Source organism: Rhinolophus hipposideros, assembly GCF_964194185.1.
Source record: "Rhinolophus hipposideros genome assembly, chromosome: 20".
Classification (NCBI taxonomy): Eukaryota; Metazoa; Chordata; class Mammalia; order Chiroptera; family Rhinolophidae; genus Rhinolophus; species Rhinolophus hipposideros.
In genome coordinates this window covers 624,324-637,954 of record NC_138066.1, presented here as the reverse complement: position 1 = coordinate 637,954, position 13,631 = coordinate 624,324, and the positions used below count along the sequence as shown (strand labels likewise).

Sequence of the window (13,631 nt, the reverse complement as noted above, 5' to 3'; positions counted from 1 at the left end):
TCCTGTTTAATAAACAGCCAGCAGCCCTGCCTGCTCCAGGCTCGCTGGTAAAGAACACTCTCTCTGAAGGTCAGCAGGGCCAGTGGGGCCCCTGACACTGCGGACTCTCGCTGATGCTACTGGACATTTTATGCCAGCAGAGAAATTAGAAAAGGGTGTTTCCACCTATAAATTCTGTCTATTTCTGTGACTGTTCTGAATCCCGTGGAGTTGCAATTGCGGGTGGGAAGTGGTTGCAGGGGAATTTAAAACAGCCAATCCTGGACCTTGATAGAATTGCTGCCAGGTAGGACAGGAGGGAGAGAACAGCGAGGGAAGGTGCAGAGGCTGGCCGTGGCGGGTCTGAATTCTCCAGCTCGCAGCACGTCTCAAACCAGGAATTTCACAACCATTCATGACTCTGTCAGCTGTGGGGGACCCAGGGGCCCGGCCCTGCCACTGACCAGATGGCCACCCTCACCTAGTCATTGAACCAACCTCTCTGGTGCCCACCGAGGGAATGACATTAGGCTACCTGATCTCTTCCCTTCCAGCCTGCATCTTCCTTCTTCTCTGGGGGGACCACAAAGAGGGGCACTAACTGACTGACTTCACCAACTGTACCGAGACACATAACAGAACTGTTCTCCAAACGTGTCTATGCCTTGTTACAACCTGGGCGGGTTCATCACAGGACGTAAGTGCAGTGGAAGGGCAGGTGCGTCCTAAGAAGGGACCAAATCACCCCCCACAGCTACACTGGGAAACCCGGGCCTGGCTTATCAGAGCTGCTCTTATCAACAGGGCGGGAAAGTGTGCCAGACAGACGCAAGGGGTGGTATGTGCTGCTGCTTCGTGCAGCACACACTTTCTAAATCTCTTGCAAGATCTGTTTCTGAATAGGAATCAGACCTTTCAGTGATATTAAAGAACTGGAGAACGTGGCTGTTACATTCCAAATCTAAATGTAGCTAGGGTCCCCGCTCCCAACCCTGAACTATTAGGTCAGTCGTCTTGCACATGGATTCAGGAAAGAATACCAAGAAACCAACGACCGTTCTGGGTGTCTCTGAGCCCCCCCAGTAATTGTGAGGCCTTCCTGAGGTCTCCCATTTAGTCTTTCAAAACTCATGGTCAGTGTGGACTTCACAGCAACACATTTGCTGCACTGGGCAAATGGTCTTAACTGTTGTCCACCGTGAACTAGGCATCCCTCCCCGCCGAGGCCCGTCTGGAAGCTGCTCTCCTTTCACCACCCTCACACCACAGGCCGGTTGGAGAAACGCTAGCGCTGTGGGCTCCCGGCCACTGGCCGCTCTGAGCCCGTCCTCCCTCCCTCATGCTTCATTCACACATGGCTCCTCACTTCACACACAGCTAGCAGATCTTGTAAGTATTAGCTTGATTGGAGTGCTTTAGAATATTTAAAGGATCAGAAATCTTCCTACAGAAACTCGGAGATGTCTTTAACGACTGGTTGCTTCTTGAAGAACGTGTGTGTCAGAAAATAACTTGTAAACAGGTTTTAATTTTTCAGCCAATAATCCTTGGGATCAATAAAAGTTCCTTACTGGCTACTGTGTAGTCACGAGGAAACGCGCCAGCCTGTGGCTGTGGTAAAGGGGCCCACACCCGTCTCCCCGACGCGGGCCAACAGCGACACCAAGTAGGAGGATTCGCCAGGCCCCTCACCAGTGCTGTTGGGTTGTAATTTCTGTGGTGGGGAGGGGTGCCCAGGCCCAGTGAGTGAGGGGCGTGTGTGCACCCACGCACCTGCCGCAGACCTGCAGGGTGCCCTGTGGGCAAGGCGGGCACAGGGAGACAGTGTTTGCGCACCAGGCCACCTGAACGCTGCGCTCACGTGCACTGGCCGTCACTGGGGGCACAATCTCAGCACCTTTGGAAAACGGCCCTTGAAGCTCTCTCACAATTCGTAATGGTTTCCTAAAGGTGTTGACTGACTTGGGACTAGAAGAGAGAAGAAGGCCTGTCGGCCTGAGTGCTTGTCTTTGGCTTGCGGGCTGTCACCATACAGAGGGAAATAGTATGCTAACAGAGCACATTTCTCTCTTCTTCTAGAGCTAGAGGGATGAGCTGCTGGGAAACAAGACCGGGCATCCTGCTGACCGGCAGCATTAGCACCACATTTGGCAGCAGCAGCAGCTGCAGCAAAGCAGCCACTGCAGCCTGGGAGTCAGCTCAGCAGAGGCCCGACTGGTGCTGAGGGCTTGCGAAGGGCCCGGGCATTTATGGGGTGTAGCTCCAAGGGATAGGGAAAAGCTCAGGGGAAATGCTGGGCGGCCCTGTGCACAAACAGGCGTCTGGTTATGAAGGGGTTGGACGAGGAGCTGGACTGCTTGACGCAGCCCAGGGCCCGTGGGCCTGGGCCCAGGGCCTGAGTATTCTGCCTAATGAGGTGGAGTGTGAAACAGGGTGGGGGTGCAGGGCACAGTGACAGGAAAAGGTCATTTCCCAAAGCTCCTGAGAAGGAATACCAGCAGCTGAAAGCTGTGCTCAGTAGAAAAGCCCTTCCTTCTTGTACAGAATGCCCGTGAAATGCCAGTTCCCCAGAGTTGGGACAAGAGTGACTCCCGACACTGCCTACAAATATTCTCTTTTGGGTACCCCAACTCTGCTCTCTTAGGACAGCTAGGAGATGGCCCAGCTGATGGGGTGCCTCTGGCCTGTCTCTCCTGGGCCCTTCTCAAGTTTGGGTCTGCACCAGCCTGGAGGTGGGCTCTGGGAGGGCGAGAGAAAGGGTGAGGCTGGCAGGGGGGCAGCAGGGGCTTCCCTCTGGCGGAACGCAGAGGCCGCCAGACATGGTGGGCAGGCAGCAGGGAGGCGACACTCCCTCTCTCTCCAGTGACCCTGTTCTTTTGCTAGTCCTCTTCCCGGTGGGGGCTGCTGAACGAGACCCTCTCCTGGGCCCCGCTCCGAGGCCACACCATGGCCAGCGAGGAGATGAGGGAGAAACAGAATGTCGCCTCAATTCTGCTTATACAGTAATCCAGAGCCAAGAACCGTCTCCCAGCTCCACCCCAAGAGTCTGGTGCACTAGACACCCCCAACAAGCAGGAAAGTGCCTGCCCCTCGACTGCTTTGCCAATGAAACAATGCTTCAAAACCTTAAGGTTCTCAAAGTCTTGCTGGTACTTGTCGCGCAGAGTGGCTGCATCGCCCGCCAGCTCTCTGTGCTCCAGCTCCTCCCGCATGACGTCCATCTGCGCCTCGAGCTCCTGGATGCGCTCTCTCAGCCCCGACATGGAGTCGGCCTCCCCCTCGGCTGCGTACACAGCATCTGTGGGCTGGCTGGCTGGCCAGCTGGACGAGGGGGGCTGGTGGCGGCTGCCTGGGGAGCTGGGGGCCTGCGGGCTTTCGGGGTGCTGCCTCTGGTAGTGGCGGAGGGTCTCCTGCAGGCCCTGCATGTTCTGGGAATAGTGCTCCTGCAACGTCCTCAGCTCTTCCTCATGGATTGTCTGCAGCTCCTTGACTTTGAGCTGGAACTTGTCCTCCAGGGTCTGCATCTGCTCCACGTGCTGTCGCTCCAGGTCCTGCCTGTCCCGCACCGAGGCGTCCAGCTGGCTGAGGACTCTGCTGTGCTCAGCCTGCAGCGTGTTCTCTGCCCGGTTCAGCTGCTCCACCACACACCTGATCTCCTCCTCGTACCTCCCCTGCAGGGCGAACATGTTCTCGCTGTGCTTGCTTTCCACCTCTTCCAGATACCTCTGCTGACAGTTTAGCTGGGTGACTTTGGCCTTGAGCTCTGCATTTTCCCTTTCGATGATGGCGATCACTTCCAGGTACTCACTCTTCTGCTTCCGGAGAAGTTCCTCGTACTGCTCCCTGAGGGCCCCAACGGCTTGTTTGTGCTCCTGGCAGAAGGCCCCCCTGCTCTGCCAGGACTCCTTGTAGCTCTGCAGCTCCTTTTCATACTCCAGCCGAATTTTGCAGGCTGCGTAACACACCTGAGCCTGAATAATTGCATCTTTAACTAATAGTGAAGAATACTGACCGAGACCTCCCAGACAAGTGTTGTACGAGAGACTCTGGGACGCCTGAAGAAGCTTCTGACAATCTCTTACCGACTCCACAGGGGGCAGCGAGGTTAAAGCGGCAGATATCTCCCCTAAGAGGCTGGCTTTATCTTTAAGCTGTAGGGCGAGTTCTTCCTGAATAGCAACGAGGGCCCCAGAGGTCCGGTCAGACAAATGGGACGGCTCGTGGCAGCCGGGTACGTCTTGATGACTCAGTTCTTCTAACGGACTCCAGTCCCAGGACGCCTGTACACTGTCTGCAATGCCTGTTGGAAACTTGAGGGCTTCCGAGACCTGCTGCATCACTCTCTCAAAATTGGGGGTGCGGTAGGCTCCCAGGATTTCCCCCAACACATGCTTGTGCTGCTGCAGGGCTGTCTGGGTCCCCCGGAGTGTCTCCTGGATGCTGTGCAACCGACGGTGGAACGACTCCCTCACAGACTGCACGGCGAAGCTGAGTTCTGCCCTGACCCACGTGGCATCTGCCAGGGCGGGGACCAGGGCCTGGGGGACGCTCTGCTGCCCCCCTCCTGATGCGCTTGCTGCCTCTCTTCCTAGTGTCCCCAGGTGCTCGCTCAGACATTCGACCTGGCTCCAGAATTCGCCATCCACCAGCACCTTCTTGGCCCAGGTGTCTGCTGGGGCCCCAGGACAGACTGCGGCACTTCCAGACTCCAGGGGCAACTTAGCTGACTGAGAAATGTCGTGGAGAATGCGTGAGATATCTGATGTTGTGTTTTTTAAAGAGTCTGCTATCTGGTTTATCAGAGAGGCTTCCAGAGCTATTTGATCAGAAAGGAGCTTCAGCTGCTCCTGCTCGGTCAGTTCAGGCTGGCGAGGCGGCTGCTGCAAAGCTGCCTTCCCTGACTCCGAGGCCCCGCCTTCCTCTAGCGGAGCCTGGGCCCCGCCCTCTGCAGGACGTGGCCAGGGCCGCAGGGCCTGGATGGCGCTGACTAGTGCGCTCTCCACGCTGGCCAGGGGGCTCGCTCCTACGTCCTGTGTGGCTTCCTGTCCAGCCCGCGGCAGAGATCGGAGCTGCTCTTGGCAGTTTTCTAAGCACGCCAAGGCCTGACTGTTTTTGACCTGGAAATTGCCAAGCTCGCCAACGTGGTTTTCCACTATCTTCACCCTGGCCTGTCTTTCCTGATCCAGCTGGGAGGCCAGCGCCCGGACCTGGAGCAGGCTGGTGCGGAGCTGCTCGCGGAGCCGCGCCTCCGTGCTGGCCCACTGCTGGTGCAGCGCCAGGAGGGCCTCCTGGCTCTGGCCCTGCTGGCTCTCCAGCTTCACCGTCACGTCTTTGAGCTTCTCCTCCGTGATGTAGAGCTTGGTTTCCAGGGAGTGTATTATGGAGAGGTAGGTGTCTGAGTCACTGGTTGCAGGGAGCGAGCTGGGGGTGGCCTCTGACGACATACTTTCCTCTGAGGGTGACCGGTCCTGACTGGTGTCGGAAGACGTGCTGCTGGTCCAGGTCTTCTCAGACCCGTCGGGGTGGGTATATTTCTGGCATTGGATTGTGGAGAACCGGATTCTCTGCCTTTTAATGCTGGGCACCCCCTGCTCGGGTTTTGCTGCAGTTTGCGGGTGCCCCTCTGTGTCAGGCACTTCCGACTTTGAGGGCACCACGCTCGCTTCTCTCCTGGGGCTGCTGTCCCCACCTTCCTCCCCAAGGGCAGCCCCTGGGTCCTCATCCTCGAGCCTCAAGTGTGGGAAGCCCGGAGTTGCGCCAGCAACTTGGAGCTGCGGACCCAAGAGTGGAACCCCATCCTCCTCTGCTTCTTCAGGGGAGCTCCGTGACTCTTCCACCTCCTCTGAAGACACCTTTACAAATTTCCTTAAAATCTCTTCCTTTGCCTGGAGCTTTATTTCTGTTTCCTCTAAGCTGCTCCCCAGGGCCACCATTTTAACCAAAGCCTCATTGAGGTCCTGATCTTTCTTTTCTAGAACTTTCTCGTGCATTTCCTTGATGTGCTTCAGCTCTTCTTCCTTCTCCTTCAGCAGCGTGTGCATGCCCTGGAGCTGGCCAGCCACCGTCCTATACGAGTGCTCCAGGCTCTGGTAGTCCGCCTCTCTTCCCCTCAGCTTCTCTTGGAGCTCGGCGACGTCCCCATCGGACATAGCGATGCGCCCCATGAGCTCCTGAAAGCGCTGCCTGATGGCGTCCCGCTCGTCTCGGAGGCTCTGGACGTGCTCTGCCAGCTTCTGGATGCTGGCCTCCTTCATCTCCAGCTGCTCCTCCAGCTGGTGCACTGCCTCACTGCCCTCGAACTTGGCGCTCAGCTTCTCCTTCTGCAGGACCTCCATCTGCTGCTCGTGGTCCTGGAGCTGGTCCTCGTACGCACTGGCCTTGTCTTCCACCTCCTTCAGGTTCTGCAGCAACACCTGCTTCTCCTTCTCGCAGCTCTCAAGCAGCAGCTCGTAGTTCCTCTGCAGCTTCTCCTCCATCAGCCTCTGGGCCTGCTCGCTGGCACTGAGCTGCTGGCTGAGGTCCGCAATGCGCTCCTGCAGCCTCTGCACCTCCTTCTGCCGGTCCCTCTGCAATGCCTGCTGCATCTCCAGGTCCCGCAGCTCCTGTGTCTTCTCCAGCAGCAGGGCCTCTGCGCTCTTCAGCTTCTGCTCGCTGGCCTGCAGCTGCCCGCTCAGCGTGGCCTCACTGTGCTGCCACTCCTCCAGCTGCTCCCGGACCTTGTCCTTCTCCATCTTCAGGTCACCCTTGAGCTTGGCCAGTGCCTGTTCCTTGATAGTGAGCTCAGCGGCGGCGGTGCTGAGCCTGGCCTGGAGGCTGTGGATCTCGGCCTCATGCTGCCGGACTGCGTCCTTGGCCTCCCCGTAGCTGCGCTTCAGGGCTTGCGTCTGCTGTGTGCTCAGCCCCTGGCGCCGGCATTGGGCCTCAAGCTTCCTTTGCAGGTCTTGGTTGACTCTGTGGAGCCTCTGCCAGGCACCGGATGGGGAGGAGGCCACTTCAGTCTTAAAAAAACCGATTAAACACTGGTTAGTAACACTCGGGCTTCCCAGTTCTGAGTGTCACACCTCTGGCCAGGGTCAACCACAGAAAAGCTCCTTGGTGGGTTTGCCTTTCATCCTTTGCACAATTATTTTTTTCAGAAAAAAAAAAATCCAACAAATCACCTTAATTCTTTTGGTAAGTGCTGCTTCCAGGTAAACAGAAAACATGGACAATAACATCAAAATAGCTCTAACGGAATAGCTTCTAGGAGAAATAAACCAAACGAAATTGAACAATGGAACACACGGGTAAGCAAACAAGATCGAAGGACAACAGACGGGCAGGAAGGAGGACAGGGGGGCAGAGCATAGGCGTCTGTTTGTTTTGCAAAACCAAAGGTCCACGGCTCGAGATGATAGCCCTAAAGAAGCACGGGGCGAAGGGTACGGATGATGACGTCACTTCCTTCTAGGCTAGTGAGAGAAGGAAGGGAGGCAACAGCTCGGGATGTCAGCAAGGTGACATCCACACATTGTCCTCTGCAAAGTGGAGCCCGTCCTCTACAGTAACAGGAAGAACTAATCTCTACCTGCAAGAAGACAAAACGAGGGGACAACGGAAACCATGGAGCAAAATATGATCATCAACAAAACAAACAAACCTTTATGAAATTCAAAATAAGAAAGTGGAGCATGCAAAAAACAAACAAAACACAAATGAAACAAAACTCCCCAAATGGAAAGGCATGCAGGACAGACAGAAGAACTAATGATGTAGGGGAAACAAGAACACAAACACGAGTGAGAACAGCCCCGCCTAAGAATTTGGCCTGCCTGTGGCCCCCTTAGTCTGCTGGTGGGGAAGCCACAGATGTGACACTCAGTTACGTTGTTATTAAGTTCCACTCCACGGCACATCCAAACCACGCAAGCTCCTCCTCCCGGCAGTTAGCGCAGCCCCCCCCCCCAGCCCCACTGACTGATTAGAAGCAATCCCAGAGCACAAAGGGAGCTGACAGCACCCTGGTATTAGGCCTAGCGGGCAGGTGTCCAGAGGCTGGCCCGCCCAGTGCTGACCGATAGGGCTTGGGTGCAGGCTCATGCATCATCCAAGTTAGACACGGGGAGGTTCTCAGGTTAGCAATGTGCAAAATCTGCTGCGACTATCTTTACCATCTCAAGTGGGGCGAATTCGTGTAGGATGTGGCCCCAACCCAGATTTAACAAAGATGCTCCCCAAGCCTGGAAGGTCTGTACGAATGAGCCAGAAGGCCCCGAGTGAGACGTGTAAGAAAGGGCAGCCAATCATCACCAGTTAGTTCCCGGTGCTGAGTGTGAACTGGGCCTGGTAGTAACTGGGACTGAAGGGGCTGGAGAAGAGGGTGCAGGGCACTGGGGGTGCCGATGGCCACAGTCAAAGCTGGGGGGAAAGAGACGGGAGAGAGAGAGAAGGCAGAGGGAGCACGCGCCTCAGTGTGGAGGGTACGCAGCGAGGCAGGAAGGCAGACTGCCCAAGGAGCTCCACGCGACCCTGGACGACAGCCTGAGGCGGCCAAGGCGCGGCGCTCAGGGCAATGCCGACAGCAGCTCTGCAGTCAGGGTCAGTGAGAGTGGGAAGGGCCCTCGGGGACAAGGTCTAAGTCTACGCAGGCAAGGAGAGGCTGACGCTGTGGCAAAGGGGCACCAGCTCTGCTGCGGGGGCAGGGCCTGCGCTGGAGCCCAGGATCCTGCCTCGAACGCCAGGTCCTCAGCCTTGGCAGACAGCTCTGTTCCATCACCCGGCACGCACCCGTCAGTCCCCTCTCCTGCCTGGCCGGCCGCTCCCTGGGGCAGGAGTATGTTGTTTTGTACGAGAACTCCCAGAGCGGGGCCCGGAGGCCGCAGGAGAGCCGCCCCCCCCCGGTCCAGCCAGACGCCCTCAGCAGTGCCCACTGCGCTCTGTGAACGTGCCTGCGGCCAGGACTCTGGCACAAGCCCTCTGACAGTGGACAGTGGGTTTGGGCTCAGCTCACGACCCAGGCTTTGACCCTCCTCCTGTGGCCTTCTAGGGCTGGCTGGGTTGACTGAGGGCTGGGTGGTCATCTTTTCCCCTCGAAACTTCAGTCTAGGTTGAAAGAAAGAAGTGGGGCCTCTAGGCTAGTGTAACAGCCCCAGTCTGCCCTGCAGGTGTGGCAGACAGACAGGGGCGGGGGCACCTGGCTGGCTCTGTCATTCAACTTTTTCAATCTGTAAAACAGGCCTAATACTGCTTTTGTGAAAACATTAGAAATAGCATGCAGACATGTGGTATTTATAATACATATACTCGTGAATTGGGGGACTCTGAGAGCCAAAAGGATAGACCACCAAAATTATTTCATTAACAAACAAAGAAAAAGCCTTAGGTGTAGAAGTTCTGGCCGATTGCCCAGAACCTAACAGTAGGAGGAGAAACGCACGCGGCCCAGTGCACGGAGCGGAAGAGCCCAGAGGTGCGGTGCTCACACCTCTGCACACTCCCAGGCAGTCTGCGCCCCTCGCGCTGAAGCCCCCGAGCGCACCTCGAGGGCCAAGGCACACCCTCAGCCCTACCTGCAGCACGTAGCCCTCCCGGGCACTCTGCTCCCGGCCCAGAGCCACCCTCAGCTGGTCCTGCAGGAGCCGGTTCTGCTCCAGAAGGTCCGAGGCCTCCTTCTGGCTCTGCTCCAACTGTGGGCAAAAAAACATCCATTTCTGAGCAAAATGATGGTGACACACAGAAGCAGCAGCACAGCAGAGGCGCATGGTGGCATTTCTGGTACCAGGTGGGCTGAGCACACGTGCCCACAGGCCAGGGACGCGCTGATCTGCTCTTACCTGCAGCACGTGGGACTAAGGGCTCCAGCTCCAGCCGTAAATAACACAGCATGCTTGTTACCCTTGATACCCAGGTACCTGCCACGCCTGCGTAAGCTTCCAACACACATCCGCCCCCAGGAAATGAGGCTTGTGCCTGCATCACAAAGACCCTGCTGGGGCTTCCGGTTTCCTCAGGGGGGTTTCAAACAGGCCCATGCTGTCCTGCGCAGGCCTCGCACAAGCCCTGCCTCGGCTGCCACTGCCAACAACTCCACTTTTATACAATGGATTTCACATAAAACTGTTTGCAAAAAGGGTTCCACAAGATGTGAAAAGCAAGCAAGCTACTTCACACTCTTCTTGCTTTCAATGGCTTTGAATTCTGTTATTCATCCACCCACCTCTTCCCCAAACATTCCCTAGCTGCCTGCTGGATGCTGGGCCTCCACGAGGGAGCTGGCACTTCCAGGCTGTGCTGAGAGGTAAGGGGACCCTTGACTTTCAGACACCGAAACAAATTTAGGGCTCATTGTGTGACCTGCTGGCCAGCAGGTCCATTTTGGGTTTAGAGCAATGTGAGTTTGAACTGTTATATTATTGCATCTTGCCTTTATTATCTTATTAATAGACATACAAAATGGAAAAAAAATTGAAGCGTTCAGGCTGGTGATAAATGTCGGCCTCATGAATTTGATAAAGTAGGAAAAAGATGAGAGGTGAAGGCAAACCAAAGTGACAAATCTTAAAATAAGCTACTTTGTCAAAGAATCCGTGTGAACCATGAAACTAACGCTGTACCGCCTTGGCCGCTGAACTCTGTTCAGACACATAAATCCACTGTTGTTCCCAAGACTTGGTTTCTGGATACATTTTCATGAAGGAACATATTAGGCTACAAACTGGGCTGGCTTATCCATCTCTGCGTCCGGAGGCTGCGGGGCGCACGCTGGAAAAAGGCTCCGCAGCTCAGCTGGTGCTGAATGAGATGGGTCCTATTCACCCACTCAAGGCCTGTTTTCCATCCGGGATATCTAGAATCTGCCTGCCTCCGGCCGCCTGCCCGGCACCCCCTCTCAGGTCCCATTGACAGTCACCAGGCTGCTGCAGAAGCGTCGGGACTCATCCCTGCCTCCAGCTTTGGCCTGTTCCACCCAGAGGTGCCTCGTACAGCTCAGAACCTAACTGCTCACGTATCCTCTCCCACCTACAATCTCTAAGTGCATGCTGGAAACAGGGTCAATGAGGCCCCCACCTGGGCCCTGCACCACTCCTAGCCTTTTCTCTGGCCACCCCTGGCTCTAATGGCAGTGCCCTGCTGCCACTCGGCCAACTCCTCTGTCCTTCTGGAAAGGCCTGGCGCCCCTTCCTGCCTCCCTGCACAAGCTGGCTCCCTTCATCTTTCAGTGCCTGCCCTGTACTCTAAGGATCAGAATTCTCTGTCTGCCAGACCCTGAGGGGAGGGACCACGGCTCCGTGTCATGAGCTGAACCACTCAGGCCATCGCTGGGCACAGAGCGCTCAGGGAAGGCTACTGCATGGAACCCACCCATCTGTCTGCCCGTGACCGCCTCGGCCATTACCTCCTTCTCCAGCAGAGAGGTCAGCTCATGAGTGGAGAGCCGGTCACTTCCATCCTCAGAGGACAGGTGCAGGGGGGCAATGGGCACCTGCTTTTCTTCCCGGAGAGGAGTGGTCTCCACCTGATGCCACCGTTGCTCGATTTCCACGTGGACGTTCTGTGTCTTCAGGTCGGGGGTCATGGGCAGCCCCGGGCTCCGGTCGACCTCCATCCGCAGGGCCGCGTCCTCAGTGCCTGGGCTGTCTACAGCATCGAGCACCCCAAAGCGCTTGCGGCGTTCTTCCCGCCTGCGCGCACGCTCGCGCTCCAGCTCCCCTGGCTCCCCTTCGGGGCGGGCGTCGGGAGAGCCTGACGTGCTGGCCCTCTCCTGAGCCAGGGCCTGCTGCAGGGGGCGGAATTCAGCCCAGTCAAACGTCTTGGAGCGTCCCTCCCGCCTTCTCTCCCTAGCCCGGCTCCTCTTCTGCTCAGGGTCCGGCTCCCCGGGCTCCGCCTCTTGCTTGTCACTTGGCCTCAGGCAGGTCTCAAAGGAGCTGCTCCGGTTCTTCTCCTCTGGCAGCGAGCTGGGGGTAGGGGGCAAACAGCGTCAGGTGTGGCTCCTGGTGACATGCACTCACTCCCACAGAGGGCCCCAGCTCCACTGCTTTCCCACGTTCCCTTTTCTATCTCTGCTGCAGCTCCCTTAGGACGTGGGAAGAAAGGACACTGCTGTCTTTTCCTTGGAAAAGCCAAACCAGGTTCTGAGTGGGGACGGGAGAGAAAGAGCCAAAGATGGCCTAGAGGTTTCCAGCAGGATATTAGGAAAGTCCTCTAACTGAAGAGATGCTATAGGGAAGCGTCATAATGTCCCTGTGGCCAGGATGACGCAGCACAGGGAGCCCCCACCCCACTGAGAGCCCAGGCCCAGGGCCCATCAAGCTGCACTGGGCACGGCCACCATCCAAAGCTCCATGAGGGCAGCCAACCCTCGAGGCATGCGTGTACTGGGCAGTGGGGACAGAATAAACGAGACCGGCCGTGTCCTGGAAGGGATCAAAGGTTTTTTAATAAGCAGGGAAGTGACAAGGTCGGTGTTTTAAGAAAATGACCCTGGTGGCTGGTGTGATCAATGAATCAGAGTGACAGGCCCCAGACCACCTGTGGAGAAGTGAGATGGACGGCCCAGGTGGCACCCACGGGCCCAGGCCATGCAGTGGCCCACTTGACAGGTGGAGAGCAGGACACTCAAGGGTCCTTCTGCCAGCCCAACAGTGAGTACATGCCTTTTCCCAATTTGCCCCAAAGCAAAGATTCCTGAAGGGGACCCCTCCTGGGCAAGGCTGGGGCGGGGCATCAGTCATGGCGGTGTGAGCAGGCGCCCCAGGCGCTTTGGATAAGCCCCTGAGACCTGTAGCCTAAGCAGTGACCTCTGGTCCCACACAAGCACAGCGCCCCCAGCAGAGAGGAGGAAGCCCTGGGTTTGCGAAGGCCAGCAGGGGGCTCCAGGTAGCTCCTGTGTTTAAATGGGGGCCCAAGACAAAGGACCCAGAGAGAGACACCCAAGGAAAATAGAACAGGTTTGCCATCAGCCCCTGGGGCCACCTGTCCCGGCAGCTAACTAGTAAAAAACAAAGTGCTTTCAGATGGTAGGATCTACAGTTTCAATTTAAGACCATATGCATTTGAATAAAAATTCTCCAGGACGGACCTTGTGATGCCACTGCACTGAGAGCTGGATCCGGCTTACAAACATGGAAAGCAGGGTGAGCAGCCACGCAGGACCCACCAGTCTCCTCCTGGGACCCCTGCAGCCGCTCACGAGGAAGCCCCTACAACTCCCCATCAGACTCAAGGGGCCTACAGAGGCGGGCCTGACCTGGCACCTCTGACGTTCGCCTCTGTTTCTAACATGTTCTTGGGCCTTGGCATTGTAGCACTAAAAAAGTCTGTATTTCCCTCAAACTCTAAAAGCCCACATCGAATGAGCACAAAGGCTGGAAACAAATTGGGGAAACAAATCACTCCACTAATTCTGAACTAAAGTATAATGAAAAAGACGACTGTTACATCAACCTCCCTATAGAGACAAAATGCCTGGTCCCTGGGAGCCCACGGCCCACGGGGCCGACGCCCGAGCACGCAAGGGAAGTATGCATGCCAGCCTGGGCGGGGCCACTCCTGAGCCAGGTGGGCACACAAGTGTGCCCGGTGTGTCCTTTGCATTCGTTCTAAGGGCAAAGCCACACACCTGCCCTGAGACAGCCCAAAGCTGACTTCCCCCAGCCGAATCCTCAACCCGGTGC

General features: G+C 56.7%; 1 protein-coding gene across 10 annotated transcripts in view; it reads right to left on the bottom strand.

The window, feature by feature from the left end:
- MPRIP (myosin phosphatase Rho interacting protein) overlaps nucleotides 1–13,631 on the bottom strand; it is a 133,264-nt gene that overhangs the window by 16,205 nt on the left and 103,428 nt on the right. For 7 of the 10 annotated variants that reach the window (XM_081029114.1, XM_081029118.1, XM_081029117.1 and 4 more), the window contains 3 exons: nucleotides 11,354–11,912; nucleotides 9,528–9,644; nucleotides 3,105–6,977 (listed from right to left, as the gene is read on the bottom strand). In XM_081029114.1, coding sequence (XP_080885240.1) covers nucleotides 3,105–6,977; nucleotides 9,528–9,644; nucleotides 11,354–11,912 — 4,549 coding nt within the window. The remainder of the gene's footprint in view (nucleotides 1–3,104; nucleotides 6,978–9,527; nucleotides 9,645–11,353; nucleotides 11,913–13,631) is intronic. The other 3 variants (XM_081029115.1, XM_081029123.1, XM_081029122.1) reach the window with 1 other exon arrangement.